This window comes from Ambystoma mexicanum, chromosome 6q (assembly GCF_040938575.1).
Source record: "Ambystoma mexicanum isolate Mex_15411 chromosome 6q, UKY_AmexF1_1, whole genome shotgun sequence".
NCBI classification, from domain to species: Eukaryota; Metazoa; Chordata; class Amphibia; order Caudata; family Ambystomatidae; genus Ambystoma; species Ambystoma mexicanum.
The window spans coordinates 1,362,305,559-1,362,332,835 of NC_090937.1; the positions used below are offsets into that span (position 1 = coordinate 1,362,305,559).

The window sequence follows — 27,277 nt, forward strand, 5'->3', positions numbered from 1 at the left end:
ATTCATGTGACTCGTCAAAAACAAGGCAGTAACGTCACAATACATGCCGCCTGTAGATTACATCATACGTTCTCATGGTCTGCACAACCGATGCTGTGGAAACTGCCAGCAGGCAATCTACTGTGTGCAGCTGCATCACTTTTTAGTGGCTCCAGTTTTAGAACGTTAAAGTCTTTCTTTCAGTTTGTGGGACTCCATTTCATTTCAAAAACGCAGTACTACAAATACCAACATGATTATCTGTTTCCGGCCATTAGTGATGCTTGGAAAATTGAACAATTGTCTCTAGCAAGTAGATTTGAAGGCAAACGATTCAGGCTAGCCGGCGATGGACAGTGCGACAGCCCTGGATTTTCTGCCAAATACTGCACCTACCACTTTCAGGACATGGATAGTAAGAAAATTGTGAGTTCGGTGGTCGTGCAGGTAACACAATGTACATCCTCAGTGGCCATGGAGAAACTAGGATTTATAAAATCAGTGGAATATCTGCAATCGAATGGAATGCACATCGACCTCATAGCCACGGACAGACACGTTTCAATTGCCAAGACAATGAGAGAGCAGTTCCCACATATTAAACATCATTTTGACGTATGGCATCTTGCTAAATCAATGAATAAGAAAATCTCGGCTGCAGGGAAAAAAAAGGTTTGGAAAGTATTTCAGAGTGGTCCCGGTCTGTCAGCAACCATCTTTGGTGGAGCTCCAAAACTTGTGAAGGGTCAGTGGAAATACTACTTGAAAAATGGCGGTCACTGATGCACCACTGTACCAACGTGCACCGCTGGTCAGAAAACCTACATTTCCACCAATGTGAACATGGCCCTTTATCCCAGTGGAGTCACGGAAGAAGAAGGTGTTGAATCCATCTTCACTGACACACAAAGCCACTGAGAAGATTGTTTTCGATAAAACTCTATCAAGAGATTTGAGGGGACTGACAGAATTCTGTCACACAGGAGGTTTGGAGGTGTTCCACAATATGGGCCTAAAGTACAGGCCAAAGCGCTTGCATTTCAGCATACAGGGCATGAGACATAGGATTCTACTTGCCGTCTTGGCCCATAACGAGAATCTCAGGATTAAGGGTAATGGAAGGATGCTTCGCTACACTAAGGCCTTTTCAAAAAGAAGTAAGCAATGGGTGATCAAACCAGTCTATGAGGAAATGGGGTTCGACTTTGTCAAAAGCCTTATTGTTGCTGTATTAGAGAAGCACAGATATGGAATTTTGAACGTTTCTGTGCAGAGCACTGATCCATTGCCACCCAACATTGCCACTGTGCCATGTCCACCCAAAGGAGAGCTGGTTGTGAAGTACAAATCCCGGTTTAAATAATTGGAATACGATTGTCTTTTTGTAAATAAATTTTATTGTACAGTGTGCATACAAAGTACGCTAACCCTAACCCCTACCTTCACCATCCTGGGTGCCAAACTACCTGGGTGTCATCTTTGAATTCTCTCTCTATTCACCTCATATTGCTGACCTTGTCCATATGTGTATGTATATATTTTTGTTGATGTAACTAATTTTCGCAATCTCTTATAAATGCTGGGCACTGTTAACCGAGGGGAGGCTTGCGTATTGCAAATAATAAAACAAACAAACAATAAATCTCACTTTCAACTCAACTGCTCGGGTACTTTATACTTTCCCTGTTCTTCCCCAAAAAATTAAAAGTCTCAATAGTTATGGTTCTTTGGGGCTTCAAAGCTCGCAGACAACGAGGACAAAATTGGGGCCCTTAGAAAGCGCCAACCGAGCCGTTGCAGATGGGAGAGAAGCCAGTTCGCATTTGCACATTGAGGCGCGCTACATAGATGGATTCGAAACTTCAAGTTCTCACAGATTGCTTTACTACGGGATGTTGCAAAGAAAGAAGGAACAAGTTACTTACCTGTAACTGTTGTTCTCCAGCATGGGTCTGGCATGGATTCACATGCTCATGAATATTCCCCGTCGTCAGGCTGGGAATCCTCGGTAAAGAAAAAACCAGTATCAGTTTCGTTTCTGATCTGTCTTTCGTAGTAGTAACCAATCACTGATCTCTGCGTCATACTGACCACAGCCAATGACTGCCCTCTACCTAAGCCCCGCCTCTGGCAGCCATCTTCAGATTTGGAAGCACGTGAAGTGGCAGTATGACCAAGTGAAGAGCCGCAGAGGGGTAGGCGGGAGGGTTCGCATGTGAATCCATGCCAGACCCATGCTGGAGAACAACAGTTACAGGTAAGTAACTTGTTCCTTCACCAGCATGGGGTCTGGCATGGATTCACATGCTCATGAATAAAGAACACATAGCAGTACACACATGCACAACCACGGGAGGTGGCAAAGGCTCAACATTAAGCATTACATCAAACTCAACATTAAGCATCTTACCTCCTCACCAGGCTCACCTCAGGCGAACAGGTTGCGCAGCACTGCTTGGCCGACCCTGGACTCCTCCCTGGAATCCCGATCGACGCAGTAGAATTTCGTGAAGGTGTGCGTCGACCTCCACGTAGCAGCCCTGCATATGTCCAGCAGGGGCACACCAGATAGGAACGCCGTGGTAGCTGCGATCGCTCTGGTGGAATGGGCTCTCGGACGGCCAGGCAGCGGTCGGTTTGCCAACCGATGACAGTACATGATACAGCCGGAGAGCCATCTGGAAATGGAAGCCTTCGAGAGAGCCTTCCCCTGATTGACAGGTCCAAAGTTCACAAAGAGTTGTGACGTCTTCCGAAAACACTTTGTGCGGTCCACGTAGAACTTCAGCGCTCTAGCCACATCCAGCGAGTGCAAAGTCCTCTCAGCCGGCGACGAAGGCGATGGGAAGAACACAGGTAACACCAAGGGTTCGTTGAGATGGAAGTCCGACGGCACCTTGGGCATGAAGGGGGGGTGCGTCCTGAGCACTACCCTCGTGTCGTGAAAAGTCAAGTACGGGGCCTTGCAGGAAAGGGCCTGGATCTCTCCCACCCATCGTGCGGAGGTGATGGCCACAAGAAACGCTGTTTCCCACGACAGAAACTTCAACGGGGCCGAGTGCAGAGGCTCGAACGGAGGTCCCATGAGCTTGGTCAGCACCACGTTGAGCTCCCACGCCGGGGCCGGAGCCTTCACCGGCGGGAACGATCTGAACAGTCCCTTCATGAACTCTTTCACCAGACCATGAGACCACAAGGACGTCCGCCCCGTGGTTCTGGTGTATCGGGAGATCGCAGCAAGATGAATCTTGATGGACGCGTGTGCCAGTCCAGCTTTGGCCAGCGTCAACAGGTACGGCAGTACTTGGGGAGCCGTAATCCTTAGAGGGTTAATCTTCTGTGCGTGGCACCAGACAGAGAACCTCTTCCATTTGTGTCCGTAGCATTTAAGAGTCGAGGACGCCCTGGCCTTTGCAAGAACCTCTCTGCAGTCGGCCGGTAAGTCGTATCCTCCAAACTCTAGCGCTGCAGGAGCCAGGCCTGCAAGTTCAGCGACTTCGGGTCGTGGTGGAGGATGGCGCCTCCTTCCCTGGAGAGCAGATCCGCGTCCACTGGCAGCTTGAATGACGGGGACGCTGACAAGTCCAGAAGGTCCGGGAACCATATCTGCCTCGGCCACGCAGGTGCGACGAGGATCATCCTGCACCGTGACCTCTTGAGCTGGTTGATGAGCCGGATCAGCAGTGGCAATGGAGGGAACGCGTATAGGAACAGGCCCTCCCAGGGGAACGAGAAAGCATCGCCCATGCTCCTCGGCTGGGGAAACCTGCTGGCGAACCTCCGGCACTTGGAGTTCGTCGCCGTCGCGAGCAGGTCGATCTGGGGTGTGCCCCACCGTCGGAAGAGGCGATCCACTAGATCCTGCCGTAGTTCCCACTCGTGGCACGAGCGCAGCTCCCTGCTGAGTGAGTCGGCGATGGTGTTTTTTATCCCTGCCAGATGAAACGGCACCAGAAACATCCTTGGGCGACGGCCCAATGCCACAGGTCCTGCGCCTCCTTGGACAGTGCTGGGGACCTGGTTCCGCCCTGTTTCCTGATGTAAAACATGGTGGTGGTGTTGTCGGTGAAGATCCTCACCACCTTGCCCTTGAGGGGCGGAAGGAAGGACCTGAGGGCCCAAAACACTGCACGGAGCTCCAGGACGTTGATATGGAGGGACTTCTCTGTCGGGAGCCAAAGGCCTCTCGCGTGCAGTTTTTCGGTGTGCGCTCCCCACCCTTCCAGGGAGGCATCCGTGGTCACTGTCTCCTGGTGGCCTGGGGTCTGGAAGTCCATGCCCGCCGTCAGAGGCGCGCGGGTGCCCCACCACTGGATCGCTCGTCGGAAACTCTCGTCGAGTGTGATCCTCTCCTCGAAGCTGCCCGTCGTTTGGATCCAGCGCGCGTCCAGGAACTCCTGCAACGGGCGCATCCGGAGCCTGCAGTGGGGAATGAGGTAGATGCAAGAAGACATCATTCCGAGGAGGGACTTGATGGACCTCACCTTGGCCGCGTCGGCAACCAGCATCCGCTGTACCTTGCCCAGGATGGACCTGGTCCTTTCCTCCGACGGAGAGGCCAGAAGGGACACTGTGTCGAGCTTCGCTCCCAGAAACAGTGCGTCTTGCGCGGGTACCAGGTGGGACTTGGCGTAGTTCACGGAGAATCCCAGGTCCGTGAGAAGTTGGACGGTCCTTGCCGTGTGCTCCACGGCGAGCTCCCTCGTCTTGGCTCGGATGAGCCAGTCGTCCAGGTAGGGGTAAACGTGGATCCCCTCTCGGCGCAGCTGCGCCGCCACTTGTGCGAGGCACTTGGTGAATACCCTGGGTGCCGACCGTAGTCCGAAGGGAAGGGCTCTGAACTGATAGTTCAAAGAAGGTGCCCGCGCATCCCCCCTGTGGCCAGGAAAGAGCTTCACGTCCCTCAGCTTCTCCTGGAGGTAAAGGCGATGCTCAGGAAGGGCGCCATCGAACTCGTCCTAAAGAGTCTGTCGCAATCGTGATGGCGTGGTCCGACGCCACCTCACCTTCCTGCAGGATCTCCAGGGCCTCCGCCCTCTTGTCGTCCGGTAGGAAGTCCAGCAGGGGAGCCAGTGTGTACCACAGCTCCCTGTCGTAGCGGGCTACGATAGCCAAGACGTTGGCCGCCTTAATCGTTGTCGCTGCAGACGAGATGACTCTGCGCCCCATCGTGTCCAATTTCTTTCCCTCGCCGTCCGGCGGGGAAGTCGACGTGGAGGCCGCACCCCCTCCCGCTTTCTTCCTGGCTGCCGCGGAGACGACAGAGTCCGGGGTAGGCTGTGCCTGGAGGCACAAGGGGGCTGCGTCCGGGACCCGGTACTTCTTCTCGTACCGGTCTCTTCTAGTCGGCGTCGTGGATGGGTTCTTGAGGAGGGCGAGGCCCTCATCCCAAATATCGTCCAGTAGAGGTACCGAGAGGACCGTCTTCCTCTTGGCCTCGCGCCGTTGATAAAGGAAACCTTCCTTTTTCTTCTCCTCAGGGCAGAGCTGGAAGAGCTCGGATGCCCTGGCGATCATGGAGTGAAACGATCCAATCTCGTCGGGCGGGTAAGCCCGGGTGGGAGGTGACGACGGCAGATCCTCGTCGTACACCTCGTCGTCCGTACCCGTCGCGGCCGTGTCAGTCCTCGTATCATCCCCTTGAGTCGTGGACGGGGAGGAGGGCTGAACGGGGCGCGACGGCTGAAAAGGAGGTGGAGGGTGAATCCTTCTTTTCTTGGGGGGAGGGCTGCCAGAAGGTCCTGGTTCTGGGTCCCCCGACGGGAGTGGCTCCTCCGCGGGTGGTAACGGTAGTCTCGTCCTTATCTCTGAGCATAAGGACTGTATAGCCAACAAAATGGCTGCCGAGTTGTCTTGCGGCGCTGGCAGAGGGGAGTCCGACGGGCGGTCAGGGGCCCCGTCGGCACCCTCGACGATATCGCCGTCTCCTGCGTCGGGATCCCTCCCGACGGGCTGGTCTTCTTCCACGCCAAGGCCGTGGCTTAAGACCTCGATCAGCTCTTCCTCAGAGGTTGAGGCCGAATCCACGACGACCCCCTGCCCCCCCTTCTTCTCCGCCGGAGGTTTCACGGGGGTCCTGTCGATGGGCATAAAAGAGGACTCCCTCCGCGGAGGCAGGGAGACTCTGAGCCCCGAGGTCGCCACCACTGGTGTAGCCTCCACAGGCTGAGCCAGGGCCGCCGCGACTGTCTCGATAGAGGCATTGGCCGGATGGATTAAGGCTTTCACCACCTTAGGTGCGCTCACCGCCTTCTCCTTGAGGGGGGGGACACTGCCTCGCTCCCCCTCCGATGGGGCCTTCGAGCTCGACCGGGGCCTCTCCAGGAGCTTCGCCGGATGCTCGGCCTTCCTCTTACCCGACCCAGAGCGTTGGCTCGCGGTTGATGGTGCCGGGGAGGGTGCGCCCTGCCTGGCGCCCGTAGAGCCCGACCATTCGGCGCTCCCGGTGCCAGCGGACTCGCGGTGCTTGTCCTTGTGTTGGACCCCCGTCGCCGGGGCGTCCTCAAAGGTCTTAGAAGACCGCTCGGATTTCTTCCTCTTCTTCTCGCCGGACGGGCTCTTCCCTTCCAGCCAGTTGGCGAGACGTTGATGGCGGTCCTTCATGGTCCGCTCCGACATGTTGCCGCAAAACGCGCAGTCCTTCTCCACGTGCGTCTTGTCCTCATGTAGGCAGTAAAGACAAAAGGAGTGTTCGTCTTCCTTAAAGACATTCTGCAGCTGGCATCCAGGGCAGACCCTGAACAGCTTTCCGGGCGTCGAGCTTCCCTTCTCCTGGGCCATGTCCGAGATGGGCCTGAGAAACTTCTGGAGTCCTCCAAAAGCATAGCTCGACGAAATCTTCACCCTTGAGGGGCGTAGACGAATCCGACACGGGTCCCTGTTGATCGGATGGAGAGTCGGTGGAGCTCGAGGCTCTTTTGACCGAAAAAACGAAGTTTTTGAGAAAAAACGTGAAAAAATAGCACTAACGCTCGAGAGCAATAGCACAAGGATCCCAACACATGAACGTGCGGTAAAAATCTGAAGATGGATGCCAGAGGCGGGGCTTAGGTAGAGGGCAGTCATTGGCTGTGGTCAGTATGACGCAGAGATCAGTGATTGGTTACTACTACGAAAGGCAGATCAGAAACGAAACAGATACTGGTTTTTTCTTTACCGAGGATTCCCAGCCTGACGACGGGGAATATTCATGAGCATGTGAATCCATGCCAAACCCCATGCTGGAGAATGTATGCTCATTTCTAGTGAAGGTCAGCGGCTTTGATTTTCAGCTCGCGCCCTGAAGAGGCCCACAACTCGCACTGGCAGTATAAGGTTCTATTGTTTTTTGACCTTGAGAGACAGGGACCATGCCGAAAGAACTTCATTTGAAGCGGGGGTTGGGGGGTGCAATAACGTAAGAGACAATAGGCAGAACATTCTTAAACTAGACCGAGTTTCATGTTAGTTCAGTATACGAAAAATCGTTGTCAAGAACACAGTGGGATTTACGGACTGCATTACGCAAAGACACAATGGAAATTGCAAATATAATGTAAGTAACTATTTTGACGCTTTTATACCGGAATGAAGAATTAATGAATGGATGCATGAATAAATTAATGAATAAAGAGCTTTGAAAACGTTTGTGGGATCGTCCTTGTAGCGGGCACATGGGCATGCCGGTCCACATTCCACACGCATGTAGACAAAAAGTCGTTTCTCATTGTGTACTAACTTCGATTTATTTCGTTAGTTTTCGCATTGGTTTTAGAGCCTAACATACTCCATTGCACTATTCTTGAAAGCAAATAGTTTCAACTCGGCCGTAATAAATAAAATGAATAATATTAATAAAGATCGGCTGGCGAGACTAATTATAAATTTTATGTTTTCAAAACAGGTATATACTTCCCTTTTGCCACTGCCACCAGTTTCAGACACCGGCAGACGGTTTCTTCAGCCGCCAGCTGCAGCTTAATGTAAACAACTGCACCATTCTGATGATCTTATGGGACGATCGCCAAGGGCCCATATGCCCTTAAGCCGTACTAGCGGCTAGAAGCAACATATCACCCTTTACGCTGGCCTAGTGCCTACTTGATGGAACAGCCTTGCGGTTCAACATGCGACAAAAGTGATTCTTTGAACGAAAAACCAACACCCTGTGTACCATAAAGTAACAGCGCGTGACTCACGATAACATTTTACGGATTTGCGGATAGAGATAAAATAAATGACTTTCAGAGTTCATATGGCAATTGCTGAATATTCTATAAACATTTAATGTCAAATAAATGTACTTTACCAAATTTACCGTGTTGCTGTTTGATTTTAAAGTACAGTTTCATATTCCGAATTGTGGCGCGCTGTGTTGTGAGCTGATCTGTGTTGGTTTCTGGGTTCTGTGTGAAGTCGCGTAGAAGACGACTGGGCGCGTTTGCCTACGCAGCACAGTAACGTCACGGAGAGAGGCGGGGAATATGAATGTTTTGATAATGTCAGGCTCAGGGGCGGGGGATATGATTTAGTGCCGCAAAAGCAGGTCAGCCAGGGCGATGCGGCTAGTGATAGGATTATAACAAAATGGCGGCTCCCTGGTGCCTGTTTTCGCGTGCGTTTAATGGACGAAAACTCGGGTAAGGTCCATAGGAAATTTTTCTAAAATCGAGCGACTTAGGCTTAAAAACACATGGCCGACCCGTAGGGGCAATAGAAAATGTTGACCGAACCATTCCTTTAATTCCCTTTCTCCATTTGCAGAAGAATATTCCTACGGGCCAAGCAAACAAAGCTAGGTGGGCCAGTCCAGTCCGTCATCTCGGCACTACGCGTCACATTGGTGGAAACCGCAGCTGTCCAGTTCAGATCGACACCCCTGTGGGAGCCAGGTGAGCGTAAAAGTAGGGTCTCTTCAAGGGTCTCAGGCAGTTCAGGAAGGTGAATGACGCGATGAAGAACAAGTCCCCACTACTCAAGCAAGGCCTCCACTTGTGGGCAGAGGCAGGGTGAGAGTGCGGGATAGAGTCGCTATTTCGCAACAGCGGTAGAAAAGAAACGGGCTCCTGCACGAGGGGCCACCGGTTGGGGTATGGACTACTCACCGGTCCCCGACGCAGGCAGATCCAGACTTCTCCAGTTCAGTTCACGTTGCTGGCAGGTTCAGCTGCGATGATCAGGACGTCTTGACACCGTGTAGATTCTGTGTAGCAGGATGCAGGGTCGAGGGTGTCCCAAATGCAGCGGACGTGCACAGGCTGTTACCGGAGCAGGGCAACACGGCAACCGCGTTTACTCTGGTCCGAGCGCACTCGTCTCACTTCAGACCTGGGAATGCCAAGTGTATGAAATTTGGTGTGAGGGTGCCGTGGACATAGAGCAAGCAGTAGACCATGTTTCGAGGGCTTCCCCGAAACGGCAATGGTGACAGAGCAAAGAGTCCTGCGTAAGCTAGTCAGCCCACTGGTTGGCCCAGGGACACTTCCGAAGAGGCTTACTTGCAGGGTTTGATGAAGGTGCCGGGAATAGTTGATCCCACTATTCCAATGGGTCGAAGAGCCTCCGCAGACCTTCTAGGACGATCAGATGCAGAGGGGTCTCGCAGGACGACAGCAGCTCAGGGTGCCAAACCTTCAGCGGGTCACCAGCGGTTCCTCCACTCAGCTTCTTGTTGCAGGATACTTGGCTCCTTGTCCCTTGTTCGGTGTGAACTCAGGAGATCAGCATGGTAGTGGTGTTTTCAGCCTCCTCTTATCCAAAGTTCCCTTCGCGCCAAAACGGAGAGGACCCAATGGGAGATCTGCTCACAAACACTCACACCATACGTGGACCTATCACGGACCACGGTGGTCCCAGGCATTCAGGACACTCCAGACTCTCTGGCCCCCAGGATGTGTATTGGGAACAGACATCCCAGCCCACATCCTGGAGGCACACACAAGGCATGCAGAAGCCTGCTAAAGCTTTGGGGTTTCGCGGGAAAGTGCATGACCAAATAAGGACTGACCCGGATCGGCTCGACCTGGGGAAGGTGAAGGGGCAAGACGGTCAGTGGACAGGACAAAGAACCTCGTGACATGGCCATTTTGGGAGCCAAGCCACATATTCGTGCCAAACACGGGAAGCGCGGATAACATGGCAAAAAAGGGTTCAAAACACAAGAGAAACGATAGCTGCCACCAGTCCTGTCCGTGACACACTTGCACAGTTAATAATGAGTCCAGCGAGAGGTTGCTAGGGACTTTGGAATGACTAGAGACCCAAGAGCGCGGTAAAGTAAGTTACAATGCACTCTTGTGTCATGTTGCACAAAAGTTGCAACATGAGGAAAGGACTAAGGGAAACGAAGTCTCCCAGTACTGACTGTTTTAAGGGCATGTCAGTTTCCACATAAGAATTGATCGAAAGCCCAGAAGAGTTCGGCGGAAGGCTGCGCTACTCTGGCAAAGTCTAGATCAGGGTATAAAACAGCGGCAAAAAGTTTGGGGGTTGCCACATGGAGGGAAAATTACATACAATATGAAATCTTTCCTAACATCCACCATGCTGAGCCAATCGCCCATCTGCAAGGAGCAACGTATCTGGATGGGCGTGATCATCTTGAATTTCTCTAGCGGTAGAAAAAGATTGAACTGGGAAAGGTCTAGGATGGTGCGCAGACCAGCCTGGTTGGGTTTGGGCACCGTAAACAGCCGGGAGTAGAAGCCCTCCCCTCGCTCCCCAAGGGGAACGGATTCCACAGCTCTGAGGTGCAGAAGTTTCTGAAACTCGGCTTTGAGGGAGGGCGAGCCTGACAGCTGAAAAGGAGGGTTGAGGTGTGGGGCAGGGGGTAGAGGTAAGCGGAAGCCCGCCCGAGCGACTGACAAGACCCATCTGTCTTCTGTGATGGTCTGCCACGCCTCCCAATGAGACACAATGCGTCCTCCCACCGGGGTCTCGTGTGAGCGCGGAAAACCCTCATTTAGTAGGTTTATCGGTGGCGGTGCCACCTGAACCTGAGGAGGAGGCTGAGGAGCGGGAGAAAAACCGCGTCCGTTGTTCCCTACGGCGGTTGTTCCCTGCAGGGGTATCCACTCTGCGAGATTTCCGGTCGAGGAAGCCCCTAAAGCCAGAGGAAGGTCGACTTTGTGACAACTGTCTCTGGGTTTTGAAAGGAGCCTTAACCAGGACAGACAAGGACTTAGCTGTCTGAGCGCTATCCTTCGTCTTGGTGAGCTCTACATCTGTTGTAGAATGAAAGAGCTCCTTCCCATCGAACGGAAGGTCCAACACCTTGTCCTGCACTTCTTTTGAGAATTTAGTTGCATGCAGCCACGCTTGCATGCAGCCACGCTTGCATGCAGCCACGCTTGCCGTGAGGTATCAACCCCCAACATAAGGCCCCGAGCCAGGTGTCTACGTGATGAGCCGCAGCCTCCAGGAGATCCTGGGCCAAGACCCTGGCATCGGATAGGCCTCCTTTAAAATCTTCCAGCTTCTCGACCGGGATAAACTCCTCAAACTCCGACAGACCTTTCCACATCTGCATGTTAGCTCCCGCTAATATCAATTCAGCGTTGGCCTGCCTGAGCTGCAAGGCCGAGTTGGCGAAGATTTTCCTCCCGAGAAAGTCGAGGAGCTTGTCCTCCTTTCCCAGAACCTGAGTAGCCGTCGTGGAAGAGGATGCTGCAGGCCTGGACTGCAAAGTGGCCACAGCCACTACTGTGGAGGAGGGAGCGGACAAGACGACAGGGACACCTCTTCCGAAGAATGCAGCCTGTATCTCGCATCAATTTTCTTATTGACAAAAAGTCCAGAGTGTGGCTTTTCCCAAACTCTGCGGACCTTGGCCAGAACGTCCTTCTGCAAGAACAGGCCGGTACGCTCCAAGGGAGACAGGGTGAACGCCCCAGAAAGCACGCCCTCCTGCGGAGCAGGTGCCTCGGGCACTGGAACATCTAAGAAGTTCATCATGTCCAGTACCCGGTCATGAAAAGCTCCGATAGAGTGGGGAAGGTCCTCGCTGTCCTGATCGCCTTGCGCGTCATCCGACAGGTCAGGATCCTGCTGAGCCGTGTCAGGCGCTGCCTTGTCCACATGGGACAATGGAGGCAAAGGCGGAAGAGTCGGGGAAGGCACCGTAGGCAAATGGAGGCACGGGCGGAACCACCGGAGGAACGGGTGGGGCCGGAGGCGCGGGCGGACATATCTCCCTAAAAAGCCCTTTGAAATACTCCCTCATGGGGTCGGTATGCATGAGCGTCTGAAATTTACCGAAAAAAGCGTCCTCCGGCGACTGTTTCGGAACCTGAGGAGGCCTCTCATGAGGTGGACAAATTCAGGGAGGTAACGGGGAAGGGTGCCACACTGGCCCCTCCACCGACGTATTCACGTAAATCAAAGGTGCCGACCCTGCAGGCAACGAAACACTGTGCGGAAGAGGCATCCAAGCGTTCCAGTCGTAAACTGGCCCATAAGGATGCGCACAAGGAACTCTATGTTCAGCCAAGGGACCAAGCCCTACACCTGAGGCCGATGGCGTAGTTGTAGGGATAGCACCCAAAATGGCCGCCGCGATCGCGGCGGGAACGGGCGCCATTTTGTCCTCATCTGAGGGGAACTGCGGCATGTGAGGAAGTGAGGCAGGGGTCCCCATCGATGGATCAGGGGTCTTAACTTTAGCCTTAACATAAGGGACCTCGGCAGAGCCGGTACTGTGAGGCCTGGAATGTTTTTGTGACATACCAACCACCAAATTAGCCTTTGAAGGAAGGACCTCGGCACTGCCGGTAAAAGAAGAACTTTGCTTCTTTGCCCCCTCAACAGGTCTGGTGTTGCCGCAAGAGCGGGAACAGTGAGAAACAGCTTTCACCGACAAGGCCTTGCCAGGCCTCATAGAACGGTTTGTAGCTTTAGCCTCTGGATGAGGGACCTCGGACCCGGGTCCGGTAAAAGCCTCATCTGCGCGGGCCTCGAACATCTGTTCGGTGAAAGCAAGCCCACCCAAGGCCTCGGGGCGCACCCTGGTCTCCTCAGAGCTAGCTCCGGTACCCCACGACTCAGTAGAACTGGGTCTACAAGCAGACCCCACAGGAGGGGCCTCGGAGCGTACTCCGGTATCCACAGGCCCCTTACGGAGACCCTCGGAGAAAACTACGGTATAATTATTAGGCCCAACTGGCACCTCAGGGCGAACCCCGGTGACAGAGCGATCAACGCCCCTCCCGGCCCGAGAGGAACCTGGAAAGGTATCCCCGGCCGAGGTGCTCTGAAAAGTAAAGAACTTACCGGGTGCTTTTTCTTCTCGTCGATGAACGCCTGAAAATGCGAAGGAGGAGTTTGTCGGAACACCTCCTCCCACCGACGTTGAAGTGCCCGGACCGAAAGGCAGTCGCAGTAAAAACAGGAATCCCAACGGTGATCCAGACCCAAGCACTCTAAGCAAAGAGGATGGGGATCCGCCCTCACGAAACAACGGTGACACGATGAACAGTCTGAGACGTCAAGTTTGAACGACATAGACAGACTAATACACGATCGCTAGCGAGAGCCAGAGAGGAAAAAAGGGAAGAAAACCTTCCGAGGATGCAAGTGCGTCCAGTCCCGAACGAGCTGAGAAAAGGACTGGTGGGTGATGCGCGGGGCGGAGCCAAGGTGGGCGGGATTACGGCCGTGTGCCGGGCCCCGTGCAAAAAAGAGAGGAAGGACACATTTTTGCAAAACATTTTTGGATGCTTTTTACAAAGTGCTCCGGTCCCGTCCCATAGGACGGAGAGATGTCCCATAAGTATGGAGGAAAGGGGACGGGACGTAGGAGTAAAATCAATCTGAGTCATGGAAAGACACTCCTAAATTGGAAAGTAAATATACCAACCTGAGTAAAGAGCTACACAAAATGATAAGAAGAGTCGCCAAAGACTATTGAAAAATTGTATATTAAGAAGAAGTTCTTTACAAAATAAGACAAGTGCAGAAAGCATAAGTGATAGGTATAAGTGATAGGGTCAGATAGTATTCGTTTTTTTCTTTGGATGGTGAACTTATTCTTTTTGGACATTCAGAGACGACTGACAAGTTACGAATTAGTAAAGTAGGTACAGAACACTCCACAGCGATATGGAAAGATAAGTCTTATTCATATTTCTTTAATAAAGACAAGTTGAAATGTCCTCCAAGAGTATGCGTCCTTCTGACCCTTAACAAGACACTGCTTCCTTGGTATCTCTCTTCCTCCATAATCTTGGGTCTTTCTCTCTTCCAACTCAACCTCTTGGGTCTACCTCTCCGCTGCCTCCTGGCTCTTCCTCTAAACATCCTCCATGATCTTCCTCTCTGCTGCCTCCTGGATGTCTCTCTTCTCAACCCTCTGGCTCTTTCTGTCCACAGCCTCCTGGGTCTCTCTTCCCCATCCCCTTGGGTCTATCCCTCACCAGCCCCTTGAGCTTATCTCTCTCAAGCCCCCTATGTCTCTACCTCCTCAGCCCCCTGGGTATTTTTCTCTTCATCCTCCTGGGTCTCTCTGCCTTGCCCCCTTTATCTTTCCTCTAGCCTTTCTCCTTCTCAGCCTAGCTTCCTCGATCCCCCTCTCTGCTGCCTCCTAGGTCCTCTGGCCTCATGTCACCCATTCCAGCACCTTCTGGACTGTTTGCCACCGGTCCACAAATGAGACCCTTCTTCAGGTGCCTACAGCCTTATGCCAAAGTCCTCAAGGTCCTAGTGATTCCTCCAAACACTCCTCTGGCGTTAGTAGACTCGGTCAAATATGTCACCTGCCAGTGGCTTTTTTTGCCCCACCTCTTGGGATTGTTTGCAGTTTTGATGTGAGATTTAGGGGTGAGTTAATCCCTCCCATGGAAGTTGCTCAGCACAACAGTCCATTAAAAGGAGAAGCATGCTACTCGAGAGCTACAGCACGAGGACTCCCAACACTTGAACGTGCGGTAAAAATCTGAGGATGGCTGCCAGAGGCGGGGCTTAGGGAGAGGGCAGTCATTGGCTGGGGGCAGTATGACCCAGAGATCGGTGATTGGTTACTACTAAGAAAGACAGATCAGAAACGAAACTGATATTGATTTTTTCTTTACCGAGGATTCCCAGCCTGACGACGGGGAATATTCATGAGCATGTGAATCCATGCCAGACCCCATGCTGGAGAAACTAGTAAACACAGCCATTGGACTTCGTCACACAAACATTTCTCCTCCAACCCCAACCCTAACTTTAGTATAATAAGTTAATGAACTGGTATACGTGCCTTGAGTGATCTCTCTCGTCGCAATGTACAGTTTATCTGTCAAAAATATTATTTACTGCTGCAGGGAAATGTTCCTGTAATCTGTGGCAGACCTGGCATCTGAAGTATTGGGATATCTTATGTGTTTACGATTTAGAAAAGTCTATAAATATGTTTATTTTTAATCAATTCCTTTTCTTGGAAAAGTGTGCTTTAAAGTGCACCATTTGGCCCAACTATTTTCTAAATTTGCTAGGGGTGAGGAACCCAGCAAGCCCAACAAGCCCTAGTACACCCTTTGTGCTTGCCATGCTTAGTCTAATTTAGGCAGATATTTACTATGCCTCTCCTTTAAAGTTGTACATTTGCCAGTGTCACTGTGAAACTTCTAATTAAGGTTAAATGTACGGAATCTGATCTAAATGAGGGAGTCAACTAATGATAATTTATTGATTTCACCAGTATCATCAAAATGCACATGTAATTAGATGGTATACAGTAAATGAAAGACTGAAGATTTGTCAAGTGTGCTTTTCTTCCAGTTTCTAGATAGGCAACTAGAGGAAAGCAAGGCACACACTAAGAAAAACACAAAAGCATTTACTGTTTATGTTATGTTTACAGTCTTTTATACTTTGACAAATAACCACCCAGTAGTTCCAGAGTGCCTATCCTTGAGTGTGGAGTGGTGTACTGTAACCCTTGCCCAGCCCCTATCATCAAGGACTGTACTCAAGCTCTCATTTCCTTAATGACCAGCTTCATCAATGCCTCTTTCTCTTCAAGCATAGTTCCCGCCTCCCTGAAGGAAGACTGGGTTAACTCATAGATCAAGAAACCTACGCTAGACCCGGCAATCCCCAGCAACTACTGCCCCATCACTACTGACCCATTCTTGCAAAAAATCCTATAAAGGGCAGCCTATACCCAAATCCAACATTATCTTGAAATCAACCACATCTTAGGACTAAGCCAGTCAGGCTTCCGACCAGGTCATGGAACAGAATCAGCCCTGTTGGACATCAAAAAACAACTTGAGGCAATTAAAAATGAAGGCAAGCCTGCCCTCATTCTCCTATTAGATCCCTCTACCGCCTTTGACCAAAAATTCTCTGCCACCACCTAACATTGGCCGCAAACTTCTCACCTGAAGCCACGTCCTGGGAAGAATCCATTCTGGCAGGCAGATCAATCAGAGTTTTCTTGGAAGTTGCCTGTGCCCCTTCCTCCTCGATCTCATGTGGTGTGCCCCAAGGGTCCTTTGTGTCCCCACCCTATACAATATATTCACCAAACCCCTCTGCAATCTCCTAGACTCCATCGGTATCTCCCACACAAACTACACTGATGATACTCAAATTCTTTTACCTCTCACCGGCAACTACATGGAAGACTCTAACGCTCTGAACACAATCTACCTGTCTATCCAAGCATGGATGGCAGCAAATAGACTCTAGGCCTCATTACAAGTTTACCGGTCCGGAAACAACAGTACCAGTAAGCGTGCCGGTATCGTTGTTTCCGGACCGGCAAACTACAAGTTCTGCGAGCGGGTGCCTTTCAGGTCTGACCTGGCGAGCAGAATGGCACCCGCTCACAGACCTTGACGGATGAACCGGCACCATTCGTGAATGGTGCCGGTGCATCGTCCTCCCCATTCCCACTGAGTCCAATGGGACTCAAATGGGAATGGGGAGTCATAATTTCCGGGCGCCGGAAAATTCATGACTCTGCCGGCAGCCATGCTGGTATTTACCGGCACGGCTACCGCCAGAGTCATAATGAGGCCCTCTGTCTAAATAACTAAATGACAGCAATCCTGTTGGTTGGGCCTCCTTCTGTAATAAAAGAAACTTGACCTCCAATATGCCAACTTCATCATTGACATGCTTTGGATACCTGTCTCCGCATCGGTGAAGACCCTAGGTGTGTACGTTGATTCTACACTCTTTCTGACTCGTCAGGTCAACGCCATTGCAACTTCAGCCACCTACTTCACAAAGTTAATTCATGCCGCCAGACCATTCCTAGCCCCAAAAAGTTGTCTCACCATTGCAAGAGCCATCACAGCACATCGGCGAACAACATCCGCAAGCTTCAAGTGATTCAGAACAATGCTATCCGAGCGGCTCTCAACATTCCCAAAAGAGAGCACATAACAGAAGCAAGAAGAAACGCTCACTGGCTGCCAGTCAAGGAAAGAATTATCTTTAAAACATTATCCATTCCTCACAAATGCCTGTCCAATTCGGCTTCGCTCTACCTATCTCAAAGTTTCTTGAAAGCCCAGCCCACCAGACCAGTTAGACGGGCATACACCCACAGACTCATCCAACCCAAATCTAAACGGGCAAAAAGTAGGGATGCAGGCTTCCCGTCGGTGGCAGCTAACCAATGGAACTCTCTCCCAACACATCTAAGAGCGGAACAATCCTACTTCTCCTTCAGAAAGGCATTGAAAACCGAGCTATTCACCTAAGCCACCTGACTCTTGCATATCTACGCTCCGTCCTGATCATAATTGAGTGCAACTGGCTGTAACAGTGCCTTGATGCCTGAGGGTTTTGGTGTGCTTAATAAATGTAAAAATACATTAAATAAATAAATAACCCCTCTGAAGGGCCCTGTGGAGCACACAAGACCTAGTAAGAGGATTACACCCAGACAAAACAAATAATTGCAGTAGCAGTGATAAGGAAGCAGTGCTACGGATGCATAGACATGCCACAGCCCTACATTGAGGTAGAAAGGAGAGAGAGTGAAGATGCTGAGGTGAATGGCTTAGATGCTGCCGAACACCACACCCCTTGCACAGGACTGCTGACAAGCTCCACCATTATATCTGCTGATGTAAACACTCCAGCCATCCAATTCAGAGGAGCCTGATCGGGCTGTAAACACTGACCCAGCTTACCTTGTATTTAAACGTGGTAGATGCATCACCAGCATGGAAAGTGCTACAGACAGATACGGAACACTGCACACCAACTTGAGAGACCGAGCCCGGAATCCTATGAAAGGGGATGAGCCACAACACACCAGAGATGAAGGAAGGAGCCTCAATGAGAAGAGGGGATGACGGAAAATCTTGGTCAACGGATGGGGCAGGAGAATGTGGGAAGAGCAATAAAACAAAGGCCCAGGAATGCTTCATGGTGCTGTCCTCTTCTCTCTTGCAGGAGGCAGACAGTTAATCTGGAAGCAGTTTCACCATGGCCTACTGAGGCTCACCACCAAACTATGCGATAGAGACCACGGAGAAGATATCCCACGACTAGACCCTATACCAAGAGACGACCCTTCTAACCCTGAACACGAACATTCAAAGCCCTCTTTAATAAATGGGATATCAGCAGGACGTAACAACTTCTGGGTCATCCTTTTTACCCGGGTGTACCCTCCACCCCCTACCCGCCAGGGGTACCTTAGTCTGCTGGAGATGATAGAAATGTAGGCCAATAGATGGACACATGGTGAGAGGGGTGCAGTGGGGGAGGAAAGTTAGCATGGGTGCATGTTAGGACAGTTTTTCTGAAGTCCAGTTAAGGGCCTAGTAAAACCATTCAACTGAGGCAGTACAAGACTCCACTCTTAGTATAAGACTGTACCACCTGAGTACATGGTAGCGTAGGCAGAGCAGCCAGGCTTATCTTAGGAGGGAGAGAGGGCAGTAGATACAGTACAAGTGAAAATTGTAATACAAATGATCCAAAAAAACACTGAAACACTATGTATTATAAAAATAAAGGATTTATTTAAATACAAGTAGGCCCAGATAAATCTAGGGGTTAAGTAAATATTGAAACATTATATGAAATCACAATATAAAACACAACACTATACTTGAAAGTACACAGACCCAAGTATAGACCTTATTTGGAACACCTAACAGTAGTTCTAGGGAAGTCAAAACCTTGTTATACACATTTAGTATAGGCCAAGCCTATTCTTTGGGAGTAAAAGACGAATGGTTACTTTTAGATTACTTTTGGTAATACAAGGACAGTAGGCCCTTCCAGTTGTACAGTGACTCTTGGAACAAATCACATAAACAGTCAACTGGACAATATACTTTTGGGGAATAGTGAAACACTTATTCTAGGTGCAGTAAAAACCTATAACTACTTTTGTCATAACAAACAGTTATACCAGGTGAGCAAAACCTAATGGATGTAATATACAATTACAGATGCCTTGGAAGTCATGGAACCCCAGATTGAGGTAAGCAATAACTCTTGTAACTTGTTTTGGATGGCACACAGCTAACACAAGGTAAGTAAAACCCACTTATTTTAACTTCACAATGAAGGGGAAAGTAAAACCCAATGTCACACTTTACTGAATAGATATTCTAGGTAGGCAACAACCTAATGTAGACTTATTAAAGACAGGCTAGCAGCAAGTCAGGGGAAGCAAGACCCAGTTGGGGGACACTCATACAGTTATCCTAGCAGGACTAACCTGGTGATACCAACAGTTGGAGGACACTCATACAATTACCCTTCAGGAATAATCTGGTGAAACCAACACATTACTTTTGTAAAGAGGCACAACCTAATCACAGGAGAGTAAAATACCTTCACATCTACTTTCTTTTAGACTGGCAAAACAGTGGCTAAGGAAGGAAAGATGTTAACCATACTTTTAAGAATAGTGCATCACACATCCAAGATCAGTAAGAACTTTCGTAACTGTTCACTCTTAGAATTACAGTTACCAACCAACTCTTTACAAGTAAGTAAAAACATTTGATTTCTTTTCTAGACAGAAGTCCCAATCCCTTCAAAGTCTTTTCCCTTAGAGCATGAGTGTTCTCAGTGGCAGAAGGGGGGTCACTAGGACTAGTGACCAACAGGCAGTGTTAGAATAAGTTCTTTAGTAGCAAAAGCCAGAGTTTCCTTAGGAAAACTGGGCAAACAAGTGAGTACTTTACTTCTAGGGTTAGAAGAGGGTCCAGGGGCTTCACAGAAGGCACCCCAGCAGGATTCTAGCAGTGGGACTGGGTGTACTGGACGAGGGACCTCCCCATCACAGAAAACACCCCAGGACTACACAGAAATCCCAACAGGCTTAAGGTAAGTATATACCCAAGCCAACACAGTACCTCAGCAATGAAGAAGAGATTGCAGCAGGAGAACTTCAGGGACTGCAGCCAGATACCCGGGCACTGGATTCCTTGTCCTGGAGACGGAACACAAGACCTCAGAAGGGACTTTGCAGCAGGGTTCGATGAAGAAGGCTCTAGGCAAGATTTCTCTCGCGGCTGAATGCGGTTCCGCGGGTTTGGCGCCTTTTCAAGGAGCACAGAAGAAGACAGAAAATCGCGGTTGAATTCTCGTCGTTTAAAGGGTCCAGCACTCTTGTGAGGGGACATTTTGGACTCGATTCGTGTCTCTGGAGATAGACCAAGATGCCCACGAAGTTTCAGCGGGATTCGGAATTCGGAAGACCATGCACCGCACAGTGGCAGGAGGTCCCAGGGTATTGGGGTATTGCAAGAACGCAAGGTCGCAGCAACCCGTGGGATGGCTCAAAATGCAGGTCGTCTTGAGTCTAGTGGGTCTCACCAGGCTCTGGGTTCGGGTCGTCGTTTTCGGAGACCCCAGGTCGATCGGAAGGAAGGGCTGCAGCAGGCTCCGGTTACAAAGCAGGCTCTCCGGCCGCTGGAAATCATTCCCGCTGCTTTTCCTTCGTCATCCTCTTCGGTTTTCGGTTCCAGTGGTCGACATGACTTCAGCTTCCCGGTTTCCAGTATTTATCAGGAACTGCAACCCAACCTCTGCATTCTCTCCCCGCATTTTACAAGAAAGGGGCGTTTGGCTGTCAAATCAGGACAGCCAACCCCCCACTGGGATTTGGCCCAGTTGAAGGAAGACCTAAGACAAAGGAGGGGGAAGTTTGGGACCCCTCCCCCACTTCCTGTGCTTACAGACTGACTGGAGCCTGGGCGGGGTGTCCAGGGGACTCCCGCCAAAGACAAAACTCAAACAAAGGATTTTCCCGCCCTGGATGTCAGGGGAAGGAACAAGAAACGACAAGAAACACTAAAATGGCAGAAAAAGAAGACAGGGGCCATTTTGGTAAAAATGAGCACCCTTAGGTGCCTTTACTGCAGCTGTGATTACAGCACGCGGTAAAGGTGCACCAAATTATTAAAAGGTATCACTGCCACCAGCCATTAAAGGTAAGCTTGTCACTGTAACAGAATTGTTACAGTTTAAATGTGAAAGGGGATACATTGTATCTCCCCAGCACTCCACATAAGGTGGGGTGTGCTGGTTTCACAGAAGTAAATATAAAAGGGATCCAAAGATCCTTTCTACCCTTGGGAACTGTAGTTCACTCAAGGTTAGCACAAGAAAGTTAAATGGGGAGCCCCTAGGGCAACCCAGCAACAACAGGCACTTCTTGCCAATAAGTTGTTAGACATGATAACTTTAAAAAGACACTATGGAGAGTCTAAAAAATGACACCCATAAAAAGAGTTAAAGACAGGTGAGTGTGGAAAAAGGTTCCCACTCACTGAGGTATTAATGGAAAATATCTCACTAGAAAAGCAAAAAGTTCTGGAGTTGAACCAGGCAAGGAAGATTTACCAGCCCTGTGGAAATCTTACCTAACAGTGCATGATAGTTTTGATAGGTGGACCAAAGGGAGGAGGCGGATGTTCTAGCATGTTATGGTAATTAGGTTAAGTTTCCAAGATAGATTTGGAGAATTTTACATTAGCGTGCAATTTCATGCTGGGCTCGTGAGGGTTTCGAGAGTGTGTTTGGACCTTCCTGGACGTTTGGTGGCATATTTGCCCGGGCATGTTTGCCCCCAGACCTTTAACCCTTTTATGAGTTTGGTGGGGAGCCTTAGCACCTTTCATTAACTCATTATCCTTCTTTAAATTTGGTCCATCCAGCACTAAACAATATTTGAATGCAAGTTCATAATTTTACCATGCCCACCATATCACACTGATTTATAGTATTAAATGTTAGTTTTTCTATTTTTCTACTCGCATCCAATTTTATAACTAGTTTGTTTCAACAGCTCTCCAGATTGAAACTCCCCATATAATTACTAAATCATCTGTGACTAGGAACACATTTAATTTTGATATCAGCATGTACCTAATATGTTTTATGGATGTCTCACATACATGGGAATATGTTATCTGCATGCTTACCACATTTACCATCCATTCTGTCATATCTGTAATGCCAGCTGGAAGTTCTTTCTTGGGGCTACTGTGATAGCGTTCAGCCTCCTTCACCTGGACAAGTTGTTCATCCAGCGCTTCCTTCTGGAGGAGCAGCTTCTGTGTATGGCCTGCCTGGGCACCCAGGTCTCTTTCCAAAGCCAATATCATCCGGTCTTTACCTTTTATCTCATCCATCTGTAAAACACAAGCCAAAATGACACTCAGATTGTAAATACTGTTTTGATCAGTTATGGTCTTTTCTAACATACAATACAGCCCTACCTGAAAATGCTAATCTCCAATTTCTGTCACTTGATTTATATGCTTTTTCCTTGCAGAATGACCTCTTATTTGTCTTTTTGACTATATTTATTTTGACTGTCTCTTTAAATGTGTAAACTCAAATACGTATGCTGCTTATTTGCTTAGTTATATAACGGTCTGTGAGAAAATCTAGAATAATGATCCATTGCTTTCAAAGCAAAATGTCCATACTCTATCTTGAAATCAACCTCCATGAGTGTAATGAAGTGCAACTCAGTCCTTAACTTAATTGTTTTTGTCTCACAAATGTGACTCAGCATGCAAGCAGACCTACTCATATGATGTTGAGCTCACTAAGCCACTTATTGATCAGCATTGCTCAATTGTGCCACTGAATCACATCTAATGGAAGAAAATGGGTAGTCTTTTTTTGTTTCGGCACTGAACCAGCACCAGAAGGTATTTAAACACCTTGGGTGGTAATATGTATATGTGTGGGGCCGGCACAACATAAATAAACAGAGACAAACTGCAATTTATTTGATGGTAAATAGCTATTTGCAAGCTGAAAATGTCTCTAACAATTTGAAAAATGGAAAAGTTACATGCACTTGCCATGTAATTTCAGATATGAGGATTAACTGTGGAAATTGCCTGCAGACCAAGCCATAATCCTGCAACCACCAAATCTCCCCCTTATTAGCTCCGTTGACTGCTTCTTCTCACGTGTATTGAGCACACAAAAGTGCTAACTGTGACCTTTTTGCAAGTTAAAAAGGAAAAAGAAAAGGGGGCTGTCAGGGGCGCGCAGCATATGGAAGCCTTGTTGCTGAAACTCCTGTCTCGATGGGCTGAAGGGGGATAACAGCCTCTCCCCTAGAATACCCCCCCCCCCATGATGGATAAGACTACAGAATTAGGTTCTGATATCGACAAAATGCTCTCGGTCCAATTTTGGGCTGAAATGGGGAAAGTACAGCCGGTGCTAGGCGAGTCAGCAGACCAGCCGGCTTTCCACAAAAACCCTGTCCAGAGGAGGAGACTTGCACAGGATCTACGTGAGCCCGCAGGGTGAAGGCTGCTGCGTGGCACCACGCATAACAGGCAGTCTCTCCTGGTGTCTGAATCAATACCTATAAGAACCTGACTTAAACAGATCCCGCCTTGCAATTTTTAGAGGAGCCGCGAGGCTCTGTGGAAGCATCCCACAGGCTGGGGGGGTGCGATGGGTAAAGGCTGCCTGGAGGGTGGCGAGGCCGGACAGTTACTGGGACTGGGGGCAGAGCTACTCCCCTGACTGCTGGATGAGGTGTGCTTCACCCTGTCGAGCTTGACGCGGTGAGTGCACAGGAGAGGGCCTCAGGAGCAGGCACCTGTCCAAATATTGCAGCGTGAGGGAAGATGCTTGCCCTGTAGTGCACAAACTATCTCTAGATCCGCACATAACAAGGAGAGCGAGGGAGCACGGCTGTACCCAGCGGCAGTGATCAGGGGGAGCTGACTCATGCTGTTGCCAGTGGAGTGCCGGTCTCTAGGCCACAATTAATTGAGTGGGTCCACCAGAGAAGGACATACGGAGCAGCAGAGAGCGCAGTGGAGGCTGGAAGCTACGTTTGTTGTCCCCAGTGGGGAGACACGGGTGTTGATGGGGCAGAGCCCTGAGAACCATATCTTCCAGGAGCAGCAACAGACCAGGCTGCCTATAAGTGGAGCCTGTAGCTCGGGGCATGCATATGGTGCTGCAAATTGGGTCTGGAGGCCCGTTGCCATGATGGGACCTGGTATAACATGCTGGGAAATACAGTGAGGCCTGGAATAACGTGCCCTGCAGTCCGGGCTTATGGAGGAGTGCTGATTCTCGCCTGGGCCCTCTTCGCATTGCCCTCCTCGGGGGTGTAAAAGCTTTGTCTGGTATTTTGGGCTGCCCCTGTGTTGAACATGCTCACCTGTGAACGCTGAGTCGAAGCTGGGGTCCAAGTCCAACATACTGGAGGGGGCCTTGGGGGTCAGCCTTTGTCAGCGCCCAGAACACAGAGGTGGCAGGGGGTTCCCCCCTGGCAGACCAAGATTGTTGTACCTTGCAGGGCAGACCTCAAGGGAAGTAGAGTTACAGCAGAGGAAGGTCAATCCCCTGTGCCGAATGACTTGGGGGGACTCCCTACAGCAGTTTAAGCAGTTTAAGTTGTAGTTAAAGTGTAGTCATGGCCGAGGACCTGGTGTCTACAAAGAAAGACATTGCTGCGCTCCTGGAAGAAATAAGGGGCCTTCATGCAGGCATAGGTCAGATGCAGGACAAGATGGATTAGAGGATGGACTGGAGGCAAATCAGTCCTCAATCGATGTCATGGAAACCCAGATAGACAGGAGGCTCTCAGCGCTTGAAAGAAGGGAGGTGGACAGCTCCCTCAAAATGGGCGACTTCGACAATACGGAGCAACGCCACAATTTACTTTTCTTCGGTTTCCCGGAAAGAGAGGGGGAGACCGAGAGGGATATAAAGAGGTCCATACTGGAATTGCTTCGTACCCTGTTTGGGAATGATACCTTAGATGAGCCCACTATAGATTGGGCCCAACGGGCGGGCAGAGGATCCAGGGGCTCTAGGACGATTTATTCTCGCTTTAATTACTATTCAGAGAAGGCAAAGATCCTCAAAGGCCAGAAAACTGGCCCAATTAAACATGGTTCAGCTCAGATCACGATCTATCAAGATCTTTCTGCCTTCACGCTGACGAGAAGTAGACAGTGCGCCACGCTCACCAAGTGGTTGAACGAGAAAGGGATAAGTTATCGATGAGGCTTCCCTTTTTCAGTCTCCTTTGAACTTGAAGGTCACAGGTACAAATTGGTGATGGAAGATGGCATACAGGGGTCTATAGGAGAGTTCATGGAGGCACCACAACACAGAACGGGGGGCCATGGTGGAGACAGTGGAGCCACGCCAAAACCTGAGGAAGGAAGGTACAGACAAAGATCCCAGGATCATGCAAATTAAAAAAACGTACCAACCCTCCCTTGGGGAATAAGGGGTTGTGATACCGAGTACAAGCAGGGTATATCTTTAAAGAACGAGCGGAGGACGCCAGTGACTGGGGTGGCCACCTTTTCTTTCCCAAATTAAGGGGGGATGGGTGATTGGGTGGCGGTTGGGATGAGGGGACATATGATAGATCAAGTTAGGATTGTGTGTGTCTGCATGGGGGGCTCAGAAGAGGTGGGGTGGAATTGAGTTGGTCCTAGTGTTTCACTGAACACTGGTGATCTAATCCTGGACTGTGGTTGGCGGTTTTACAGGGTTGGATGCCCAGGGGAGGGGGAAAATGGTGGGGGTAGAGGAGGGGGTGATGAGTTGGTTATGATATATTCTCAGTTCGTTACAGTGTTTCCAATAATTGTTTTTTACTGGCCTCATGCCAATTTCAGATTTAAGGTTTCATGTTTGTGTCAACGGGAGGGATGCAGGGATTTATGTCAGTTCGGAAGTGCAAGATAAAGAGTCCTGGATTCAGGGTGTCATTTGGCGATTGGCTCCCTCAATGCGAGAGGCGTCCATTATCCACTCCAACTAAAAAATCCATGGTTCTTCGGGGGTTTCACAGGGCTAAGTTAGACATCCTATTATTACAGGAAACCCACTGGAAAAGGGATAAAGAGCCACACCTAGGAGTGAGAACGTTAGGTGATGTTGTTGTGATGTCCTGTGAGGGCAGGAAAAGAGGAGTGGCAATACTCATCTCGGCCTGGCTGGGCTTAATAGTAGAAGAAATGCCGACAGACCCGAATGGTCGATTTCTGTTAATCTCTAAGTTCTCCATGGATTCACATGCTCATGAATATTCTGGTCGTCAAGCTGGTTTCACTTTAGCTTAAAAACTGTATTACTCCTCTAGACCAATCACTGTTCTTCAGGTCATACTGCCCCGTCCAATGACAGTCCTCTCCCTAAGCTCCACCCCTGGGGACCATCTTCAAATTTGGAAAACACCTAAAAGGCAGTATGAACCAAGAAGAGCCACAGAGGGAAAGGAGGGAGGGTTTGCATGTGAATCCATGCCAGACCCATGCTGGAGAACAAGAGTTACAGGTAAGTAATGGGGTCTAGCATGGATTCACAAGCTCATGAATAACCATTACACAGCAGTAAATATACACAACCACGGGAGGGGGCAAGGCTCAACAGAAGTAAAAACATGTACCCCTGGAACAGACTCGCCTCAAGTGTACCGGTTGAGTAGCACCACTTGGCCGACCTGGAAATCCTCCCTGCAATCCCTGTCGACGCAGTAAAACCTCGTGAAGGTGTGCACGAACCTCCACGTAGCAGCCATGCAAATGTTGAGCAAGGGCACACCAGAGAGAAACGCAGTTGTTGCTGCAATGGCTCTGGTGGAGTGGGCTCTCGGCCAGCCTGGAAGAGGTCTGCTAGCCAGACGATGACAGTGCATGATGCAGCCAGAGAGCCACCTGCAAATGGAAGCCTTCGACAGGGCCTTCCCCTGATTCATAGGTCAAAAATAGACAAACAATTGAGAAATCTTCTGAAACCCCTTTGTGCGTGCCACGTAGAACTTGAAGGCACAAGCAACGTCCAGTGAATGCAAGGTCCTCTCCGCTGGCGACAACTGATTCGGGAAGAAGACTGGCAACACCAA

The 27,277-nt window shown here is 50.0% G+C and overlaps 1 protein-coding gene across 2 annotated transcripts in view; it reads right to left on the bottom strand.

The window, feature by feature from the left end:
* Nucleotides 1-27,277, bottom strand: part of JAKMIP1 (janus kinase and microtubule interacting protein 1) — a 3,487,328-nt gene that overhangs the window by 2,202,635 nt on the left and 1,257,416 nt on the right. For both annotated transcript variants that reach the window (XM_069631978.1, XM_069631979.1), the window contains exon 7: nt 22,347-22,556. In XM_069631978.1, the coding sequence (XP_069488079.1) occupies nt 22,347-22,556 (210 nt within the window). The remainder of the gene's footprint in view (nt 1-22,346; nt 22,557-27,277) is intronic.